We start from the raw sequence: 21,460 nt of genomic DNA, 5'->3' as shown, positions 1-21,460 counted from the left end.
GGACCCTATGGACCTCGAAGAAAAAGACTTAAAAAGAGTTAACTCTTATTATTTTTTACTAGCGCCATCTTATGCTTGAACAGCGGGTAGGCAGCAGGTGTTTACGCACATTGGATATACCAAATCTATACTTTATAACTATAACATACTCACTATGATATCATACTCATTTTGATAACGTACTCACTATGATTACGAACTCTCTATGATTTCATACTCACTGTAACGTTTTATAATTATGTACTCACTATGACGTACTATAATTATGTACTCACTATGACGTACTGAGTATGATGACGTAATCTCTTTGATGACGTACTCACTATGATATCGTACTCACTGTAAGGTACTCACTATGATTATGTCCTCACTATGATATCGTACTCACTGTAACGTACTCACTATGATGACGTACTCTCTTACGATTACGTACTCTCTATGATATCGTACTCACTGTAACGTACTCACTATGATTATGTACTCCCTATGTTAATGTACATCCTGCCGGAACGGTGTTTACAGCATCTCACTGTGACGTATCTTAGTGCCGACATTGTACTTCCTGTCGGCTCGGTGTTTACAGCATCTCACTGTGACATATCTTAGTGCCGGCATTGTACTTCCTGTCGGCTCGGTGATTACGGCATCTCGCTGTGGCGTATCTTAGTGCCGGCATTGATATCCTGCTGGCTCAGTGATTACAGCGTCTCTTTGTGACGTATCTTAGTACCGGCATTGTTATCCTGCTGGCTCAGTGATTACAGCGTCTCGTTGTGATTTATCTTAGTGCCGGCATTATTATCCTGTCGGCTCAGTGATTATGGCGTCTGGCTGTGACGTATCGTAGTACCGGCATTGTTATCCTGCTGGCTCAGTGATTACGGTGTCTGGCTGTGACGTATTGTAGTACCGGCATTGTTATCCTGCTGGCTCAGTGATTACGGTGTCTGGCTGTGACTTATCTTAATACCGGCATTGTTATCCAGTTAGCTCAGTGATTACGGCGTCTGGCTGTGACTTATCTTAGTGCCGGCATTGCTATCCTGCTGGCTCAGTGATTACGGCGTCTGGCTGTGACTTATCTTAGTACCAGCATTGTTATCCTGCTGGCTCAGTGATTACGGCGTCTGGCTGTGACTTATCTTAGTACCAGCATTGTTATCCTGCTGGCTCAGTGATTACGGCGTCTGGCTGTGACTTATCTTAGTACCAGCATTGTTATCCTGCTGGCTCTGTGATTACGGCGTCTCGCTGTGGCGTATCTTAGTACCAGCATTGTTATCCTGCTTGCTGGCTCAGTGATTACGGCGTCTGGCTGTGACTTATCTTAGTACCAGCATTGTTATCCTGCTGGCTCAGTGATTACGGCGTCTGGCTGTGGCGTATCTTAGTGCCGGTGGAATTCTGAAATAGTCTTTGTAGTAAACTAGTCGTTTTGTTCTGAATTTCATTAGTGCTAAAAGTGTAAATACAAATTGTTATAAAGGTGACGTTCTGGAAATATGAAAATGAGCAATGCTCTGCAGCAGAGAGCGTAGCCCGGCGCGGTCTGATAATACAGTATTGTCAGGAATAAAGCCAGTTATGTGTTTAGGGAAATCTTTGTGCTCCTCGGTCATTTCCATGTGTTATCTGCCATGCGCAATCTCACAGTGACTTCCTTTATGTACCTCATCACCAAATAATCCCATATGCTCATTACTCCTCCGTCATACTTCTCTTATTCTCTTCCTACGCTCCATTATGTAACATAGGGGGAGATGTATCAAACCTTCTAAACAGGAGATGTGGGGAAGTTACACCATAGCAACCAATAAGCTTCTAGATTATAAATGGTAGCTAGATGCGGATTGGTTGCTATGAGAAACATCTCCACTTGTCCTCTTTAGAAGGTTTGATACATCTCCCCCATAGTAATTTAGTAAGAGGGGGGGTGGGGAGAACCGGAAGGGGGGTCAGGGTTGTGCAGTGAGGGCTTGATTCAGAGTTGTGAATTAAGGGCGGGATGTACTAAGCGTTGCATGCGCGACCATCTCTCAATGGGTACATAGTGCGGTTGATTACCGTGGTATGTGGGGCGGTGATGGGAGGGATCTGATTGGATCCCTCTCAGGGGGAGTGTCTCGAAAAGAATCCCACAGGTTTCTATTGGGTAGCGCCACCTGAAAATGTCATTACCCAACGGGACGAAGCGGTTAAACCCCCCAAAAACAGCATTTTCAGGGCTTTTACAGCATTTTTGTGTTTAGTACATTTCGCCCCATAGTAAGAAGGAGCAAGTACTGTAACTGTACATCTTGGTGAAACAATGCTGCACTGCAGGGTGGGCAGATGTAACATGTGCAGAGAGAGTTAGATTAGGGAGGGGTGTGACCAAACTGACATCTCAATTGCACTGTAACAATAAAGCTGGCCAGCATCTGTGGGCTACATGGAAAAGCAGCCAGTATTTACCCTGCATGCAAAACTCATGTATGTATTTGCTCCCTTTGCATTGCAACACGGTTTGTCCAGGTACACAGTAACTTGGTCTATCGTATTCTATTCCCAATTATGAATCAGGCCCTGAATTTATAAATATCATTAATATTTTATACTAATATGTGTGCAACTTAATGGGCTCCAGCTAAAATCTTGTCTCTCGTTTATGGTCTCTCTTCCTTTGTCGTCCATTCTGCATGATGCCTCCTCATTCCCTCTGCCCCTCCTTCCCATTCTCCCCCTTCCTCCTTCCCTCCCCTACGGATCCATAGTCTTCTGTCTTTCCTCTTTTCAGTTGACCACACGAGAGTGATACTACAGTGCGGAGACCCAAACATTCCATGCTCCGATTACATCAATGCCAACTACGTGACGGTGAGTGGGGGTGACGGGCAGGGTGAGGCGAATTGACAATGTGGTGAATATAGGGTATACTAAGGCTTCCCGCAATGTAAACCCTCCGGGATATTCTGTCTTGACCTGAAGCTGTGAGTGTTGTGTAGTACTTGCTCACCTCTGAGAATGAGTATGGAATACAGTGAGATCCAGCACATACTGTAGTCATATCTATGCATCGTAGTAGAAGGTAAGACTGCAATAACCTTCTAAACATAATTACCCACCTCATTTTTTTTTCCCCCTTAGAACCAGTTTTGGGGGCACGGAGAGCCTCCCAAACGTTTCATTGCTTGTCAGGGGTGTCTGGCGTCCACCACCGGGGATTTCTGGGAGATGGTCTGGCAGGAGGACAGCCGGATCATTGTAATGACCACAAAGGAGATTGAAAAGGGACGGGTGAGGGCCATCCTCTCCTTTGAGTCTTTTGTGTTACTACTGTTCTTGTTCATTTTCTCAAGTCACTCTTTGAATTTCTAATTAACTTTAGACCCGCACTGTCTCAGCCCCTGCGTCCTTGTCCTTTACAGTACTACCGTCACCTACACACACAGGAGGCAGCCATTCTGTGGGCTCATCCCATATTCCGCTATCAATGAGGTTCCAGTTCTTCAGAGTCAATAGGTTTGCGATCTATTGAGCACTGGTTCCGCCCACAACATGGCTGCCTCTACTGCATGCAGGTCATGGTAACCTAGACTACACCTTGGGTATCCATGCTCATCGAGTCTTTTTTTGTTTCTTCTACTTCTCCTGCGTCTTCTGCTGGCTCTGTAAGACTCTCCTGGCATTTATTATCTTTCTAGGGTGCACATAGGTCTCTGTCATTCTCACAGTATCTTCACCCCCTCTTCATCCTAGACTAAATGTGTCCCTTACTGGCCAGATTGTGGGGCTAACGGGAAGGATTTTGGACGGTATCGGGTGGAGAATCTTTCAGAACACGAGGCCATGGAGTACAAAATTCGCACTCTACGAGTGTCCCCTCTAGATAACGTAAGTTAAGTAGAAGACCAGGAGATATTCTGTTTTTGCATGACAAATGGGGATCAATCTTTATTGTAACTATTTTCAAGTCAGTAATGTCCGTGTACTCCTACCGAAGTGATTACAGTATGTACAGAAGCATGCGAATGTGAAACAATCTTTTGGGTCCTCCATTTAAAATGGAGCCCTAATGATGTATATAGACCTATGTTCCCCATCTTATTGGACAGGAAGCTCATACAGTCAACTTAGATTATCATTTGCAGAACTTTGTTTTTTTTCTACCATAGGGGTTTGAAGTGTACAGTGATGTGTAATGAATGGTTTACATCCATGGCGGATTTTACCTAGGGGCTGCGAGGCTGCAGCCCCCTCCCCAGTAAAATCCTCCGCTTCAGTGAGCCAGTGCAGTCCGTGACTGCACTGGCTACACTGTGACTGGAGGTGGCTTCCCATTGGAAGCGCCACCTGCCAGTCACGCACAGGACAGGCAGCCCCAGGGGGAGGAGTCTCCTTCCCCTGGGACTGCCAGTCCAGGCTGCCGTAAGCAGAGAGCAGCTTCCAGTGGAAGCCGCTGCTCTGCCTTTCGGGCAGCCCCACAGGGCTTCTACCAACACAGCCCCTGAGAAGCTGGTCTAGTGCTCGTGCGCATGCGCAAGTCCCCGGTGTCTGACATCCATTGTGCAGGCGCCGGGACCAGAAGCAGCGACAGCCCCTCTCAGGTAAGAGGGCAGGAGCCGCTGCTGGTTTCCATGCATCGTGTCATCGCATTGAAAATACTTTTATGAAACTCTAATTGCAGAGCTAAGCTTTTAACACACATTAGGGGCTGATTCTGAAGTGGGAGCAAAGCAATAAAGAAAAGCAAGTAACTTGTTATCTGGAACAAACCATGCTGCACCACACTGGGTGCAAATACATGTATTATTTTTGGCTTGCATGCATGGTAAATACTGGCTGTTTTTGCATGTAGCCCACAAATGCTGGGCAGCTTTATTGTTACACTGCTGCAATTTAGATTTATCTGCACATTTCACATCTCCCCACCTACAGTGAAATCAATGAATGCGTTTTTTCTACTTCAGGGTCCATAGGGTATCCACAGGATACCTTGGGGTATAGGTGTGACGTCAGTCGCCGGGCACCATAGAGTTAAGCTTTTCAACCTCCCAGGATGCACTAGGGTCCCCCTCCTATACCCCGCCCCCGAGCCAAGGCACCTCAGTTTAGTTTGGTGCCTGGCCGGAGTCGGGTGGACCTGTCGGAGTGGGGGCTAGAAGAGCCCCTGAAGCTTTCTTCTATGCAGCTGTGGCTGCACATCTGGATGTACAGCATGGACAGTCAGTCCTGACGTCCATGCTGTCTTCCCTACACCCCGCCGGTACCAGAACGCCGGTACCGATCCGGGGATGCTGGTGAGCATCTGGGGTCACAGCTAGCGGTGACCCCAGATGTTCCGGACCAAGGCCGGATTCAAGGGGGACAAAGGTAAGCAGCGGGGTCCCGCGGTGGGTCCCTGCTAGTCACATGGTCCTAAGTCCCCAGGCAGGGGGCTCCCTGGGGACTGGCTGCAGCGTGGAGCCAGGCGACCAACCTGCGCTTCCACTACCCCCTGGGACAGCGGACCGCAGCAGAGCGGTAGCGCTGCGGCGTCCCAGGGGTTAAATGCATGCCAGGGGAGCGCGCCTTCCCTGTCTCACAGCCGGCGCCTCCCCCGCTGCACTCAGCCCTCTCTGCACGCTGCCGACTGGTCCTGTGGCAGCGCTCCTCCCCCAGACCAGCCTCCTCTCTGCTCCTCGGCGGCCATCTTCTCCTGAACGCATGGTGAACGCTGCTCGAAGCCTGGAAGGAAGCATCGTGGTCTGGGTCCCCCTGCATACCTCTCCTCCGCTGTGGTCAGGTCTGTGTATGCAGCGCTGTGTCCTACCAGGCCCTGTGTCTGCGTAGTTGAGTGATCAGCGCTGTTAGTGCAGGAATTGATTTTCTTTGCATTGTATGTGACTGTGCTAGCGCTGCTGCCTGTAACTTTTCTTCTAAACTGTCAGCTTTATTCTGTCCCTGTTCTTTCTGCTAAGCCCTTGCGGTGCGGTGCTGCAGGGTGGTCTCTCGCCTATTTACTATATAATTGGTGAGAGGGGTCACATACTTGGTGCCATCATGTCTGAAAGTGATTTTCCTCTCCGGCTACAGTGTACTACGTGTAAAGTACCGTTAGCGGAGGGGGAGGGTAGCGCGGAGGGCCTTTGCCGGCAGTGTTTGTCCATGGCGCGGCCGCTTACGGTTACAGCACCGGTACAGGAGCCGCCCTGGGCTTGTTTCGCTCAGGCGCTTACAGCCTTAGTGGGCCAGTTAGCTCCGCAGCCCGCGTTTACACCGATGGGTTTGTCCCAGCAGTCAGTGGTGTCGTCACCCATGCAGGGTTTCCCACGACAATTGGTGGTACCCCACAGTCTCCCTATTTCCCCGCTCCCGGTTTCTCAGGAGCCAGCGTGGGTTAACTCCCTGACGAGTTCTGTACAGCACTTGTCGGATGTGTTGCAGGGGGAGGCTGTGATGCAGCCGCATAAACGGCCGGTGGCGTCTCTGTCGGCTCCTTATGAGGATGACGAGGGGACGTCTGATGATGGGGAGATTCTGGATCCTTATGATCAGGAACCTCTCCACACTAAGGGCGCTGATGCTAAGTCCAAAGTATATATTCCTGGACTTATTCGGGCGGTCCGCACAGCCTTGGTGATTGAGGACGAAGTTCCCCCAGCGGCTAAATCTAAGTATGCCTTTTTCAAAGATGTGAAGGGCGATGCCACAGTCTTTCCTCTTTCGGGTCAGTTAGTGGACCATTTAGAGGAGGCGTGGAAACAGCCTGGCAAAAGATACCAGCCGCAGAGACGCCTGGCGGTGGCTTATCCGTTCGCGGATAATTATTTTGCAAAGTGGGAATCCCCTCCACAGGCGGATTCTCACGTAACCCGTCTTGTCCGTAGTGCCACATTGCCGATGCCATCCATGTCCTCCCTTAAGGATGCTACGGACCGCAAGGTGGAGATCTGCCTGAGGTCCGCTTATTCCCTTGCGGGGGGGGCAGCACGGCCGGCTATGGCCATTTGCTGGGTTGCCAGAGCGATGGAGCGCTGGGCGGATTCATTAGAGGCTTCTTTTGATTCCGACTGTCCGGCCGAACAGGCGGAGTTTGGTAATCTCCGTGATTCGGCCACTTATATCAACGAGGCGGCCCTAGACATTAGTACTCTGGTGTCTAGCATTTCTTCAGCAGCGGTAGCTGCTCGTCGCACCTTGTGGCTGCTCGTCGCACCTTGTGGCTGCGATCCTGGAAGGCGGACGCAGATTCCAAAAAGGGTCTGGAGGCGTTGCCGTTTACCAGAGACGTTCTCTTCGGTCCGGATCTGGATAAGATTGTGGCCACGCTGGCGGCAGCCAAATCGGCTTGTCTCCCGTCGGCCGCTGCTCCTTCTGGTTCTGGACATCGTCCTTTCGGTCATCTAGGGCCCAGGGCAGGCCCAAACCACAGTCGTTTCCTCGACAGGCTGGCCCTAAGAAATCGGCCAAGCCCCGGAAGCAGGCATGGAGTACCAGACGTCCGGCCCCCAAGCCAGATGACAAGCCTGCGGCCTGACGGTCCGGGCCTCCCTTTGGGGGATCCCAGGGTGGGAGGCCGCCTGCTGCAGTTCGCCCAGTGTTGGTCGGCCACTACGACAGACACTTGGGTTCTCGAGGTGGTATCCCACGGGTACGCCCACTCCTTCCGGCACAGACCCCCGGCGCGATTCTTCATCACGGGTCTACCATCAGACCGGAACAAGGCTACGGAGCTGCGGAAGGTATTGCACACTATGCTCCAGGCTGGAGTTATAGTGCCTGTTCCATTCTCCCAGAGGGGCCAGGGTTTCTATTCAAATCTTTTTTTGGTACAGAAACCCAATGGGTCGTATCGTCCGATTCTCAACCTCAAAGCACTCAACAAGTCTTTGAGGGTTCCGAAGTTTCGGATGGAGACCCTACGGTCCATCATTCTGGCGCTGGAACCTGGGGACTACATGGTGTCATTGGACATACAGGACACTTACCTGCATGTCCCTATTCTTTTGCGCCATCAACAGTTCCTCAGGTTTGCAATCCGCAGCAACCACTTCCAGTTTCGGGCGTTACCTTTTGGCCTGGCGACAGCACCACGTGTTTTCACCAAGGTGATGGCGGTCATGGCGGCTTCTCTGCGGCTGCAGGGAGTCCGCATGTTGCCGTACTTGGATGACCTGTTATTGGTGGCAGGATCTCCAGAGCTCCTGTTACGCCACTTGGACCTGACCATTGCACTGCTGCAACGGCACGGCTGGCTAATCAACTGGCAGAAGTCCACTCTAATCCCGTCTCGGAGGATTCTGCATCTTGGAGCCTTATTGGACTCGGGACAGCAAAGGATCTTCGTGACGGAGGACAAGATCTCTGCTTTACAGTCAAGGGTGCGCAGTTGTCTGCACAGCCGCCGGGTGTCCCTACACTCGGCGATGAGGTTACTGGGCTCCATGGTGTCGGTGTTCGACATGGTGGAATTCGCCCAGTTTCACTCCAGACCTCTGCAGCACCTGATCCTGTCCAAGTGGAACGGGCTGCCTCAGTCTCTGAAGTCCCAGACGATTGTGATCACCCCGGAGGTTCGCCTGTCCCTTGCTTGGTGGTTACAGACGACCCACCTCAACAAGGGACGTCCGTTCTGGGTTCCAAATTGGGTCCTGTTGACAACGGACGCCAGTCTTCGGGGCTGGGGAGCAGTTTCGGGTCCACACTTGTTCCAGGGCAGGTGGACGCCGACAGAAGCGGAGCTTCCAATAAATATCTTGGAACTCCGTGCGGTCTTCAATGCTCTCCAGCAGGCACATCGGTTTCTCCAGGGTCACCCGGTGCAGGTCCAGTCAGACAACGCTTACCACAGTGGCCTACATAAACAGGCAAGGAGGAACTCGCAGTCGGGCGGCTCTCGTAGAGGTGTCTCGGATCCTGGTTTGGGCGGAGCGCACTCTTCCGGCCATATCAGCGGTCTTTATCCCGGGAGTGCTAAATTGGGAGGCGGACTTTCTAAGTCGCCAGGACGTTCATCCGGGGGAATGGTCCCTGCACACGGACGTTTTTCAACTGCCGGTGGACAGGTGGGGTCTTCCAGAGATCGACTTCATGGCGTCCCGGCACAACAACAAGTTGCCGGTGTACGGGTCTCGCACAAGAGACGAAAGGGCGTCTCTGGTGGATGCTCTGTCCGTCCGGTGGACGTTCCGGTTCGCATACCTGTTCCCTCCGGTCTACCTTCTTCCACGGGTAATCCGGAAATTCAAACAGGAAGGAGGGACGCTCCTGTTGATAGCTCCCGCGTGGCCCAGACGGCACTGGTTCTCAGACCTTCAGGGTCTGTCCGTGGACAGTCCTCTGCGGTTGCCGCTACGGCCGGACCTTCTGTCTCAGGGTCCTTGTCTTCACCCGGACCTGACTCGGCTGTCTTTGACGGCGTGGCTGTTGAGACGGCCATGCTGAGGTCCCGGGGATTTTCCAGCTCTGTGGTGCGTACCATGTTGCGAGCTTGGAAACCGTCTTCCGCGAGGATATACCATCGCGTGTGGCATACGTTCTTCCAGTGGTGTCGACCGAGAGGTTATGCACCGCGGGAGTTTCGTCTGTCTCGGATTCTCGCCTTCCTGCAAGTGGGACTAGATCATGGGCTTCGCCTTGCTTCTTTGAAGGTACAGGTATCGGCCCTATCTGTCTGGTTTCATCGTAGCATTGCTACAATCCCGGATGTGCGCACCTTTATGCAAGGTGTTCTCCGCATTCAGCCGCCCTTTGTTCCACCTGTGGCGCCTTGGGATTTGGCTGTGGTCCTGAGGGCTCTCCAAGGACCGCCGTTTGAACCACTGGGCTCAGTGGATCTTAAATGGCTAACAGCTAAGACTGTTTTCCTTCTAGCTATTGCTTCGGCCAGACGTGTTTCTGATTTAGAGGCTCTTTCTTGTAAACCCCCCTTTCTTGGTTTTTCATGGGAACAGGGCAGTGCTCCGCACTCGGCCCGAGTTTCTTCCCAAAGTTGTTTCCCAGTTTCATGTTAATGAGGAAATCGTTGTTCCGGCCTTTAACTCACCGGGTCTTTCTGTGGGTGAAGCCTCTTTGGATGTTGTGCGGGCCTTAAGGACTTATGTTGACCGCACTTCTTCGTTTAGGAAGTCGGACGCTTTGTTTGTCCTCTATGGCTTCCGTAAAAAGGGTTGGCCTGCTTCAAAGCAAACTTTGGCAGCCTGGATCCGTATGGCTATTTCTGAAGCTTATCTTCATGAAGGCCTACCGGTCCCACCTTCTCTGAAGGCTCATTCCACTAGGTCTGTGGGTCCTTCGTGGGCAGCTCGACGTGGTGTCTCTGCAGTCCAGATCTGCAAGGCTGCTACGTGGTCTTCTGTCCATACCTTCGTGAGGTATTACAGGTTTGACACCCTCGCCTCTCAGAATGCTTCCTTCGGGCGGCGGATTCTCCTTTCTGCACAGGAGTGTCCCCACCCTTAAAGGATACTGCTTTGGGACATCCCCAAGGTATCCTGTGGATACCCTATGGACCCTGAAGTAGAAAATATGAGATATGATAAGAACTTACCCTTGTTATCTCTATTTCTACGAAGTCCATAGGGTTCCACAGGACTCCCGCCCTGTCGCACCTGTGCTGCAGATGGGCTTTGCTCTGGTCACCGGTTTTCCGTCTCCCTCTGGTGAGAATGTGATTCTTGTATGTGTCCAGATCTTTTTTCTCTCTCTTCCTTCTCCTCCTCCGGCCTATTGCTTGATAACTAACTGAGGTGCCTTGGCTCGGGGGCGGGGTATAGGAGGGGGACCCTAGTGCATCCTGGGAGGCTGAAAAGCTTAACTCTATGGTGCCCGGCGACTGACGTCACACCTATACCCCAAGGTATCCTGTGGAACCCTATGGACTTCGTAGAAATAGAGATAACAAGGGTAAGTTCTTACCATATCTCATATTATTTCCTAAGTGACAGTGGCTGGTCAGTCTCACAGGGAAAGCCCTGGAAAGATTGGTGGATTCACACACAGGAGCCTCATGGGCATGCTCCGCTTTGCTTTTATTTAGCTTTTTGGTCCATCTGAAATATGTTTCCAACATGAAATTCCATTTCCAAATTATTAAACACTAGAAGGTGACAGTCCTCCTATACGGTCTCAGTTTGGTGCTCCTCAGTAGCTATACATTTATATTAATGGCAGTCAGAATGTCCTGTACAGTTCTTCACAATGACATGTATGTTTTCAGCGTAGCGCTGCTCGGAAAATCATTCACTACCAGTACCTGAGCTGGCCGGATCATGGGGTGCCCTCTGACCCTGGAGGTGTCCTGAGCTTCCTGGGAGAGGTTAATGGCATGCAGGAGAGTTTGCCGGGGGCTGGACCCATCATTGTCCATTGCAGGTAAACTTGTGGCCTTCAACTATTTTCAACATCTGCATATCCTGAACTGATCCTGCTTATAAAACATTGCTCAATTGTTTTGCTTCATCTTCCCTGAGCTAACTTCTCCCATGTCATCTTATCCATTCACAGTGCTGGAATTGGCCGGACCGGAACCATCATCATCATAGACATGCTGTTGGACACAATTCAGATAAAAGGTGAGAAAGCCTACAGAAATATGACAAGTGTGCTGGTAATAATACTGCTATGGTCAACTCACTTCTCCTGACACACTCACACTAGCACTTCATCTCACTGTCATATCTCCACCTCAATCCATACTACCTCATCTCATGATCTTCTCTATGCTCACTTCTCCTGACACACTCACCCAAGCACTTCATGTCACTGTCATATCTCCACCTCAATCTATGCTACCTCATCTCAGGGTCTCTCTATACTCAATTCTCCTGACACACTCACACTAGCACTTCATATCACTGTCATATCTCCACCTCAATCCATATTACCTTTTCTCATGATCCTCTCTATACTCAATTCTCCTGACACACGCACACTAGCACTTCATGTCACTGTCATATCTCCACCTCAATCCATACTACCTCAACTCATGATCTTCTCTATACTCAATTCTTCTGACACACTCACACTAGTACTTCATCTCACTGTCATATATTCACCTCAATCCATACTACCTCATCTCACAATGTTTTCTATTCTCACTTCTCCTGTCACACTTGCACTAGCACTTCATGTCACTGTCATATCTCCACCTCAATCCATACTACCTCATCTCATGATCCCCTGTATACTCACTTCTCCTGACACACTCACACTAGCACTTCATGTCACTGTCATATCTCCACCTCAATCCATACTACCTCATCTCACAATGTTGTCCATACTCTCTTCTCCTGACAAACTAACACTAGCACTTCATATCACTGTCATATCTTTACCTCAATCCATACTACCTCATCTCATGATCCTCTCTATACTCAATTCTCCTGACACACTCACACTAGCACTTCATATCACTGTCATATCTCCACCTCAATCTATCCTACCTCATCTCATGATCTTCTCTATACTCACGTTTCCTGACACACTCACAGTAGCACTTCATGTCACTGTCATATCTCCACCTCAATCCATACTACCTCATCTCATTATCCTCTCTATGCTCACTTCTCCTGACACACTCACACTAGTACTTCATGTCACTGTCATATATCCACCTCAATCCATACTACCTCATCTCATGATCCTCTCTATACTCACTTCTCCTGACACACTCACACTAGCACTTCATGTCACTGTCATATCTCCACCTCAATCCATACTACCTCATCTCATGATCCTCTCTATACTCACTTCTCCTGGCACACTCACACTAGTACTTCTTGTCACTGTCATATATCCACCCCAATCCATACTACCTCATCTCATGATCTTCTCTATACTCAATTCTCCTGACACACGCACACTAGCACTTCATGTCACTGTCATATCTCCACCTCAATCCATACTACCTCAACTCATGAACCTCTCTATACTCACTTCTTCTGACACACTCACACTAGTACTTCATCTCACTGTCATATATTCACCTCAATCCATACTACCTCATCTCACAATGTTCTCTATTCTCACTTCTCCTGTCACACTTGCACTAGCACTTCATGTCACTGTCATATCTCCACCTCAATCCATACTACCTCATCTCATGATCTTCTCTATACTCAATTATCCTGACACACTCACACTAACACTTCATGTCACTGTCATATCCCCACCTCAATCCATACTACCTCATCTCATGATCCTCTCTATACTCACTTCTGCTGACACACTCACACTAGTACTTCATGTCACTGTCATATCTCCACCTCAATCCATACTACCTCATCTCACAATGTTCTCTATTCTCACTTCTCCTGTCACACTTGCACTAGCACTTCATGTCACTGTCATATATCCACCCCAATCCATACTACCTCATCTCACAATGTTCTCTATTCTCACTTCTCCTGTCACACGCACACTAGCACTTCATGTCACTGTCATATCTCCACCTCAATCCATACTACCTCAACTCATGAACCTCTCTATACTCACTTCTTCTGACACACTCACACTAGTACTTCATCTCACTGTCATATCTCCACCTCAATCCATACTACTTCATCTCATGATCCTCTCTATACTCGCTTCTCCTGACACACTCACACTAACACTTCATATCACTGTCATATCTCCACCTCAATCCATACTACCTCCTCAATTTACTATTGTATCAAAGCTCACTTCTCCACACTGTCACACTACTATTTCATCTCATTGTCCTATCTTTGCCTCAATCCTGACTGCCTCCTGAACTCACTGTTACTTCCAGACTCACTGCTCCTCCCACTTTCACCCTACCACTTCATGTCACTTTCATGCGAGTATATCCACCTCAGTCCATACTACCCTCTCAACTCAGGTTCTTCTCTACACTCACTTTTTCTCATGCTCTCGATCTATGTCACAGTCGTTTTTCCACCACAATCGTTTGTTTACTCCATAGAAAGTTTCACTGGCTTCCAGAAAAATAGAATCTTAGTAGTCTATTTTTTCTCCCCACTTCCACGGCTTGTCTCTTCCTCTGGCTTGTCTCTCCTTGGTGGCTTTAACCCACCCCCACACACTTCCTCAGCTGTCGGTAAGCACAGCAACACACACTCTCGGGTCACTGAGTGGGGGCCTCCCAGTTCTAATCTACTGGTCACTGCCCTGCAATTACCAGATTGGGCATGGCTCTAACCTATGGCCTTTTAAAGCTGGCTACACACTAACTGACCTAGCAGAACAATCTGATTATTAGTCACCAAAGTTCCAACCAGTGTATTGGTATGAACCCCATCCTAACCAAAATGAAAGGATGGAAATTCGGTCCAACTATGAACTCTTTTGGGTCACGTGGAAGTGGAGAGTGACCAGGTACTCCATGTGGTCCAGTCAGTCAGACCAGAATTTGAGAAACCAGCTTCCACCGTCAAATTAACCATCACCGCCCTCTCATCTTTCCTCTGACTGTCTTCTACAGGCCTGGACAGTGACATCGATGTGCATAAAACCATCCAGATGGTGCGGTCTCAGCGCTCAGGAATGGTGCAGACGGAGGCTCAGTACAGGTTCATCTATGCAGCCGTTGCACAGTACATTGATTCCGCCAAACACAAGCTGCAGGCAATAGAGGTACAGGAGAGCGGGGAAATCTAACATGCGACTTGTCAGGGTTGGATGGGTGTTAGAGAGTCTACAAAGACAACACTGTCCATTTGCTACCAGTCCCTTCATCCCCTGATTCGTACAAGACTAGAGTCATTCCCTGCTAAAGGTACAATATAGCCATCCCCCTCATACCTTTCTCTCCAGGTACCTCCTCCTGGTCATCAGACCACCTGAAGGTCTGAGCCACTTTACTAAATGAAATACAGCTCCTGATTCGATGGTCGTGGCACCTGTCCAACGAGGTTCTTCTTTTCATTTAGTACATTGTGGCATCCTCCAACCTGTCTACAGGAAGTGACACGTGGCCTGTAATGTACAGAGTATTTAGATTTATAGCAAAATCAGCAGCGGCACCAGGGGAGGCTGCCTCAGATTGGACATCTCATTTACCCTGCTTAGAAGAGTTGCATCTGCAGGTAATCTAATTGTTATCTCCTCTCTGTGTCCTACAGAAAACACAGGGAGTAGAATCGGAGTACGGGAACCTGGCCCCCTCCCTATCCAAGATGAAAGTGACAAGGAGTTCCTCAAAGTAAGACACCCGCGGCTTCCAGTCCGATGCTCAGGACACAGCGTGCCCCTGGCATGTGTGCCCTCACGTCTGTCCGTTCTTATGTTTCAGGCCTAAAGAAGAGGGGAAGCTCTATGAAAATCTGAACACAAAAAAGGAGAAGGTGAACAAGAAGACATCGGGGGAGCAGAAATCAAGGTCCTCTGTGAAGAAAAAGTGACACAGAGGTGAGAGGAGAGATGCCGCCTCGCACATCCCATTGCGTCTCCTCTGTGCCTGCCATTTACACACAGTGGCGGCAGCCATTTTGTGGGCTTGATCAGTGTCCATGATAATTTAGCCTGTGGTAATCAATAGGTACTTATTGGTCTGCAAGGTCACTCCGCCATGGGGTTGGGGGTGCAAGGTCCCTCTCGGCAGCCCTGGCTGAGACGCTTTGCAAATAGGTCTTCATTACAGTTTGTTTTCTAAGTAGTTATACAGTGAAAATAAAAATAAAAAATCTCTGTACAAATAAACATTGGTCTCTTCATATTTGAATGTCCTAACGTGAACTTGTGGTCTACATGTAGTGGACACAGCTGATCACTCCTTTATGAGCCAGAGATGCCACTGAGATGCCTCATCCTTGTGCATTGATAGTCTGATTTCTTGTGAATATTTTTTTTTACCACAAAATGGCGGCCACTATTGCATGTGGGTGGCGGACTTATTTCAACAGGAGTGAGAGTTGCCATGAAAATAGTCACCGTAGTTTCTGACTCAACAGCGCCCCTAGTGGTCAAAGCATCATAAAATGTGTTCAATACCTGTCACGCTTTACTGACCAGTAACGTGAAAATAACATCGCTCAGGGATGGTTGTAAGAATAGATCTACAAACTATAACTACGTGTAAAATAAGAAATGTTTCAGCATAATGAGGCCCTGTAAGAGTGAAAATGTTTATGTGAAGTGATTTGTATGAACGTGTCCAAGGTTTCTCACGCTCTCCATGTTTTCTCACCTTGCAGGTGTCCGCTGGGCTGGGAGGTCGTGGGTGAACCAGTGCAGTATTCAGCCAGCTTGTCATACTCTCTCCCTGCTCCCCACCCTTCTTACCCGATACCAGTCTCCTCTTCCGGTGACACCAAAGGAAATGCCCTGTACAATGTTTTCTAGGAAATCATGTAAAATGTCTGATAATTTAATAAAGTGTTATTAGCTGCAACGAATGCTGGTTGTTACTCTTACCTACTGAGTCGACGTGACCTGTATGGAATATGGTGCGCGTTAGTGGTTCTCAAACCCGGTCCACAAACATCACAGTTCACATTTTCCAGGTCACCCAGCAGGAGCACAGGTGTAGTCATTACTCACTGACACATTTTAAACAAATCCACAGGTGGTGTTAATTACACACTTGCGATTCTGTGAGGAAACCTGGAAAACATGCACTGTTTGGGGTCCTGAGGAATGACTTTGAGAACCTGTGGTGTACAGGTTTAGCACTGGGCCACAAAACGTTAGATTTGGAACATAGAGGCGTTCTATTGGTTCTTTATGAAGATATGACAGAAAGGCTCTTTGTCTTTACATTGGAAATAAGAAAACTGCATGACGATATACCACCAAATACTGTAATGGGCCTTATAAAGGGAAAGCAGTCGGGAAGCCGATGGAGGGAATCCCGACCGCCGGCTTCCCGACTGTCTAATCCCGGCAAGGGTTAAATGACATCTCGAAATCTCGACGCCTGTCATTTTACCTACGCTGGAAGACTGGCGCCCGGCATCCCGATAGAAGGGATGCCGGGCGCGGACAGCGCCTGGGGGGGGGAGGGTTAGGTTTAGGGCTCTCGGGGGGGGACTTAGGGTTAGGCACCCCTACGGGAGGATTAGGGGGTAGAATAGGTTAGTTTATACTTGCCTTCCGACGTTCGGGATTTCCACCTGTATCGGGCTGCCGCTGCCGGGATTTCATACTGAATCCCTAAAGTAGTAATATTTTACGTAGCCTTAATAAACAGCAATGTTACTTTTTTTTGTTTTCATAAAACACTCGTCGGAGCCTCATTTATGTCTAATTAGGTCATGAGAATCATCGGACATAGAGGCCGTCACAAAAGTACTTTTTATAAATTCATTATGTAAAGATACTAGAAAACAATACAAGAACCATATAAAGCATAACTTCATCCAGTACTCAATGTGTTAGACCAGGGGTCTTCAAACTTGGCCCTCCAGCTGCTGTGGAACTACACATCCCAGCATGCACTGCCACCTTTTTGATATAACAGCATGCTAAAAGTATGGGGGTCATTTAGACCCACTCGCGAGCAGCAGTACGCTCGCAAGTGGGTCGATGTTCCCCACTGCGCATGCGCACAACGGAGGGAGCTCCGTCGTGCGCATGTGCGAGACCCGACGAGCGAAGGACTTTCCTTCGCTCGGAGTGTCTCATCAAAGGGGGCGTGCTGTCGATGGTGACTGATAGCACGCCCCCTTTGGTGGGCGTGCCTGCCAGACAGAGGCGTTCCTAAGGGAACGCCTACCGTCTGAAGCCGGCCCCACTGACATCACTAGTGATGTCAGTGGGAGTGATTTTGGCTCTGATAGAGCCAAAATCACTCCTGGCCTTGCGGTTGAGAAACCCAACCGCAGGCTTTCACTCGCAGTTTCGATGGTCGCGATGGTCAAGACCATCGCGACCATCATTTTGCACGCTCGTATATGTTGTGGGTGGTGACCCACAGCTATACGAGCGTCCAGGAGGACGCTCCATATTAATGGAGGTGGGCCCTGATTCAGAGCGAGCGCTCTGGTCAGAGCTTCCGGCTCTGAATCAGGGCCTATGTGCAGTGCATGCTGGGATGTGTAGTTCCACAGCATCTGGAGGGCCAAGTTTGAAGACCCCTGTGTTAAACAGTCACATACACAGGGGCCCCAATGGAAGAAAGGGTGGTAGGGATGACACACGGGGGAAGGTTAAAAAAAAAAAAAAGTCACTTGTGCATTCACCCATTGAGAGCATGAATTCACTCCCTAAAGGACAGCCCGATGGAAAGATAGGGGAGAGGAGAATTGTAACCCATCACTAGTATTATGGAGAGAGAGATCCTGAATAGGAGCGAAAAATGCCTAACAACCTATACCATGATCAGGTGACTGTAATATCTATCCAATCCCTCCATCATGATGGCAGCCATTAACATGTCGAAGTCGATTCATCTCAAACATTCACTAACAGAGTGAGGAGAAGAGGACACCCAGTGACAGATGTACATTTTAATGCTATAATTGCAATTTATGTTCATAATAATTTGCTTTCCATGTAAGTTATGCGTTTCCCGTGTAAAATGGATTCTACTGAAAGCAGTGGCCGGTGACTGCTACCTCAGAGGGCGTGAAGCACCTGTGCATGCCAGCATCACCGGGAATGCCTCCATAATACATAGCCTCTACCCCTCAGAGTTCATTGGAACATTGGCATTACAGAGGCCTGTCCACCTTCACCATGGCGTGACCTGAACCGCTCCTATCCGGCCACGTCCTTCCATCAGGTGCTAAATGTGGTTCCCTCACAATAAGCTGCTTCTTGATGCAGTGATGAAGATAGACGTTATCTCTGCGCTTATCCGGATAATATTGTGAGATGGCAGAAACTATCAGTCAGGGCTCCAATACTTATGTCAAATACACATTTAATATAAATTCCACATAGAAAAATATTTCAGAACATTTGTTACATATAATTGACTTTAACTTTTTTTTATATAAAGTCAGTTATATGTAACAGATGTTCTAAAATATTTTTATATGTGGAATTTATATTAAATGTGTATTTGACATAAGTATTGGAGCACTGACTGATAGTTTCTGCCATCTCACACGCAGGCAGCTTTGCAATAGCGATCCATGCAGATATGGTAATGCAGCCGGAGGCATCATGCCTCCTGTGCATTACTTATCCGAGCTGCCATGTCCAACGCAGCATCGGTTAATCTGCGTACCATCGGCCGCCTGTGGTGACCCATGGGGTCCTGCAGCCGGCCGCTGCAGTTTAGGGGAAGAGGCCAGGAAATCTCCGTCACCCGACGGAGATCCTGGCTTCTTCCCTCCCCCGCAACGGCGGCGACGGGCCTACGTTTCGGGAAACGGAGGGCATCGCCGCCCCCAAACGGCAGCAGACTGTCAATGACTGCCAGTTTGCGTGCGGCCTCGCAGACCCGTCCATCGGGAATCTGCGTTCAGCAGTGCACTACTGAATCAGGCCTTGAAGCCGCACATCCACTAGGCGACTGTGAAACGAGAGCACGATCGCGACATTGTAATCGTGCAGCCGTTTCACAGTCTGTGATGTGCCTACACTGAGCAATCAGTCATTCAGTGTAGGCACATCAATCATCCCCCAACATGGTCAACCTGACGACGTCATCAGGTTGACCAGCATGTTCGGGTGATGATAGATGTCAAAAATGACCACCTGGCGCGCGCATCGCTGGTTGTTTTTGACATTAAACTGCCCGATTTGTGGCCGGTTAACAAGCGATTGAATGATAACGATGTCGTTATCGTTAAATCGCTCTGTTTAATCGCGTAGTGTATACGCGGCATTAGTCTGGGGGAACCAGACTGTCCCTGCTCCGTGTGCTTAATGTCATTATCCCCTCCCATATTTGCCAATGATCAAAAGTAGTGTATACTGTAAGGATACAGTAATTATGGCCAGACGTATACTTGGGGGGGGGGGTTTATCGTTCAGTCGTCCACTTTAATCGCCCAGTGTGTACCCACCTTTAGTCCAGGCTGTATGGGTGCCGCCTCCTGAATGCTGGCTCATCGTACAAGAGAATGAATTGTTAAATGCTTTCTAGAAGCTTTGTCTATGGCCGTCAGCTCTGTTCTACCACCTGTGCACTCGGCCACCATTTGCAGGAAGTTCTCTTAGTGCATCACACAAATCTCTCCGCAGCTATAATCATTTTGGACAGAGAAATGTTTGTGAATAAAAGATGATGACAGGTTAAAAACTGGATGGTAAACACTCCAGTAACAAAGGACAAGAATGGGATGGAGGTGGGATTACAGCCGCACTGGCACATTAATTATGGGTGATGGGTTCATCTTAAAAGTTAGAAATGAGAAGATCTGTTCATACACGGTGATAATAAACAGGGGGGAACTTGTGGCCAGGAGAATAGGGAGTCATCAATGTAATTAGCAGCATTCAGATAAAGGGGCAGGGATTATAGCCACCGGTAATGTTAATGTTGATTACTCAGATGTCCCTTTGCCATTCCTGCCGATGACAAGAAATGTGAATTTGTTTTACCTTCAGTAGTGGATACAGGTTTTGTTGGGATTGATAAGGCAGAACTAAAAGGGTAAGTTGTATGCTGGCGTCCAGGACATTTGTCATGAATGCCTCTATTGTGGTAGAAGAACAGTCCTTTTTGTGAATCACTCTATTGAAGCATACTGACATAAGCCTAGAAGACTACCAGAACACTGACCGGTCCAGTTATGAGCACACAGTCCGTCAGATGCCGGCAGGTCACACTAACATGCTGGCGCAAGAGATGTTGCCTTCAGGAATGGGACACTGGCTCCAAAGATGCAACGAGTCCTACTGAAAATTGTAATATACTCTCAAATTCAAATAGGGCTGAGCAATGTGCTAGAGAGCTACCCAGCTTTTCCTGGGCCATAAGAGAACCGTTGCTAGAACACCTACAACATGCCTGACTAAAGGTGAGGTCAGCAGTACAACCTTTAGCAGTCAGGGGGCTGATTAGACAGGTGCTGGAACCCGGGAGTTATTTTTCAGTTTGAAATCAGTATTATTACATCCTGCAGTTGTAAAAGGAGAAAATTGCAAATATAAGGGATGGAAGACACGTTTCAATGCTCCCAAGTTAGGAGAATGTAGATGTTCCCCCATTAGGATTCTTGAAAATGTATCCACCACTTTTCTATCCGGCTTGTATATTAATGACTGAGGGTTTCAAAGGATATGTAATAAGCGGAAAGGGGGCCCTAGACTGCACACCCTGAGAATATATATGGGAGGTGCTACCAGTGGAGATTATTGTTGCAAACATGCAAAAAATAATTATAGATACACAACACCAACATTACTCATTATATATAATACATTGTCCAGAGCATCCTCAGGGGAGCTGTTAGGGCAGCGCTGTGACCATCTGAAGGGTCCTAAGGATGCCCCAGGCGGCACTGCTGCAGAGATTCTGGCTGTAGTGTGCCATTCTAGGACCCTGAAGAAGAAAGTCTAATTCTAAAATATGAATTAGGTGGCATAGAAGCCCATATGCGCTGCCTCTTATGTGTTTTGGGTG

The 21,460-nt window shown here is 48.7% G+C and overlaps 1 protein-coding gene across 3 annotated transcripts in view; it reads left to right on the top strand.

Moving 5' to 3' along the window:
• Nucleotides 1-16,325, top strand: part of PTPN6 (protein tyrosine phosphatase non-receptor type 6) — a 93,087-nt gene extending 76,762 nt beyond the window's left edge. For all 3 annotated transcript variants that reach the window (XM_088456033.1, XM_088456032.1, XM_088456034.1), the window contains 9 exons: nt 2,777-2,856; nt 3,127-3,276; nt 3,739-3,873; nt 11,180-11,334; nt 11,467-11,534; nt 14,426-14,577; nt 15,066-15,145; nt 15,236-15,351; nt 16,137-16,325. In XM_088456033.1, the coding sequence (XP_088312159.1) occupies nt 2,777-2,856; nt 3,127-3,276; nt 3,739-3,873; nt 11,180-11,334; nt 11,467-11,534; nt 14,426-14,577; nt 15,066-15,145; nt 15,236-15,344 (929 nt within the window). In that variant the 3' untranslated portion in view covers nt 15,345-15,351; nt 16,137-16,325. The remainder of the gene's footprint in view (nt 1-2,776; nt 2,857-3,126; nt 3,277-3,738; nt 3,874-11,179; nt 11,335-11,466; nt 11,535-14,425; nt 14,578-15,065; nt 15,146-15,235; nt 15,352-16,136) is intronic.
• Nucleotides 16,326-21,460: the final 5,135 nt, after the last annotated feature.

This window comes from Taudactylus pleione, unplaced genomic scaffold (genome assembly GCF_031769625.1).
Source record: "Taudactylus pleione unplaced genomic scaffold, aTauple2 ptg000685l, whole genome shotgun sequence".
Classification (NCBI taxonomy): domain Eukaryota; kingdom Metazoa; phylum Chordata; class Amphibia; order Anura; family Myobatrachidae; genus Taudactylus; species Taudactylus pleione.
This window is presented reverse-complemented; position numbering and strand designations above follow the sequence as displayed.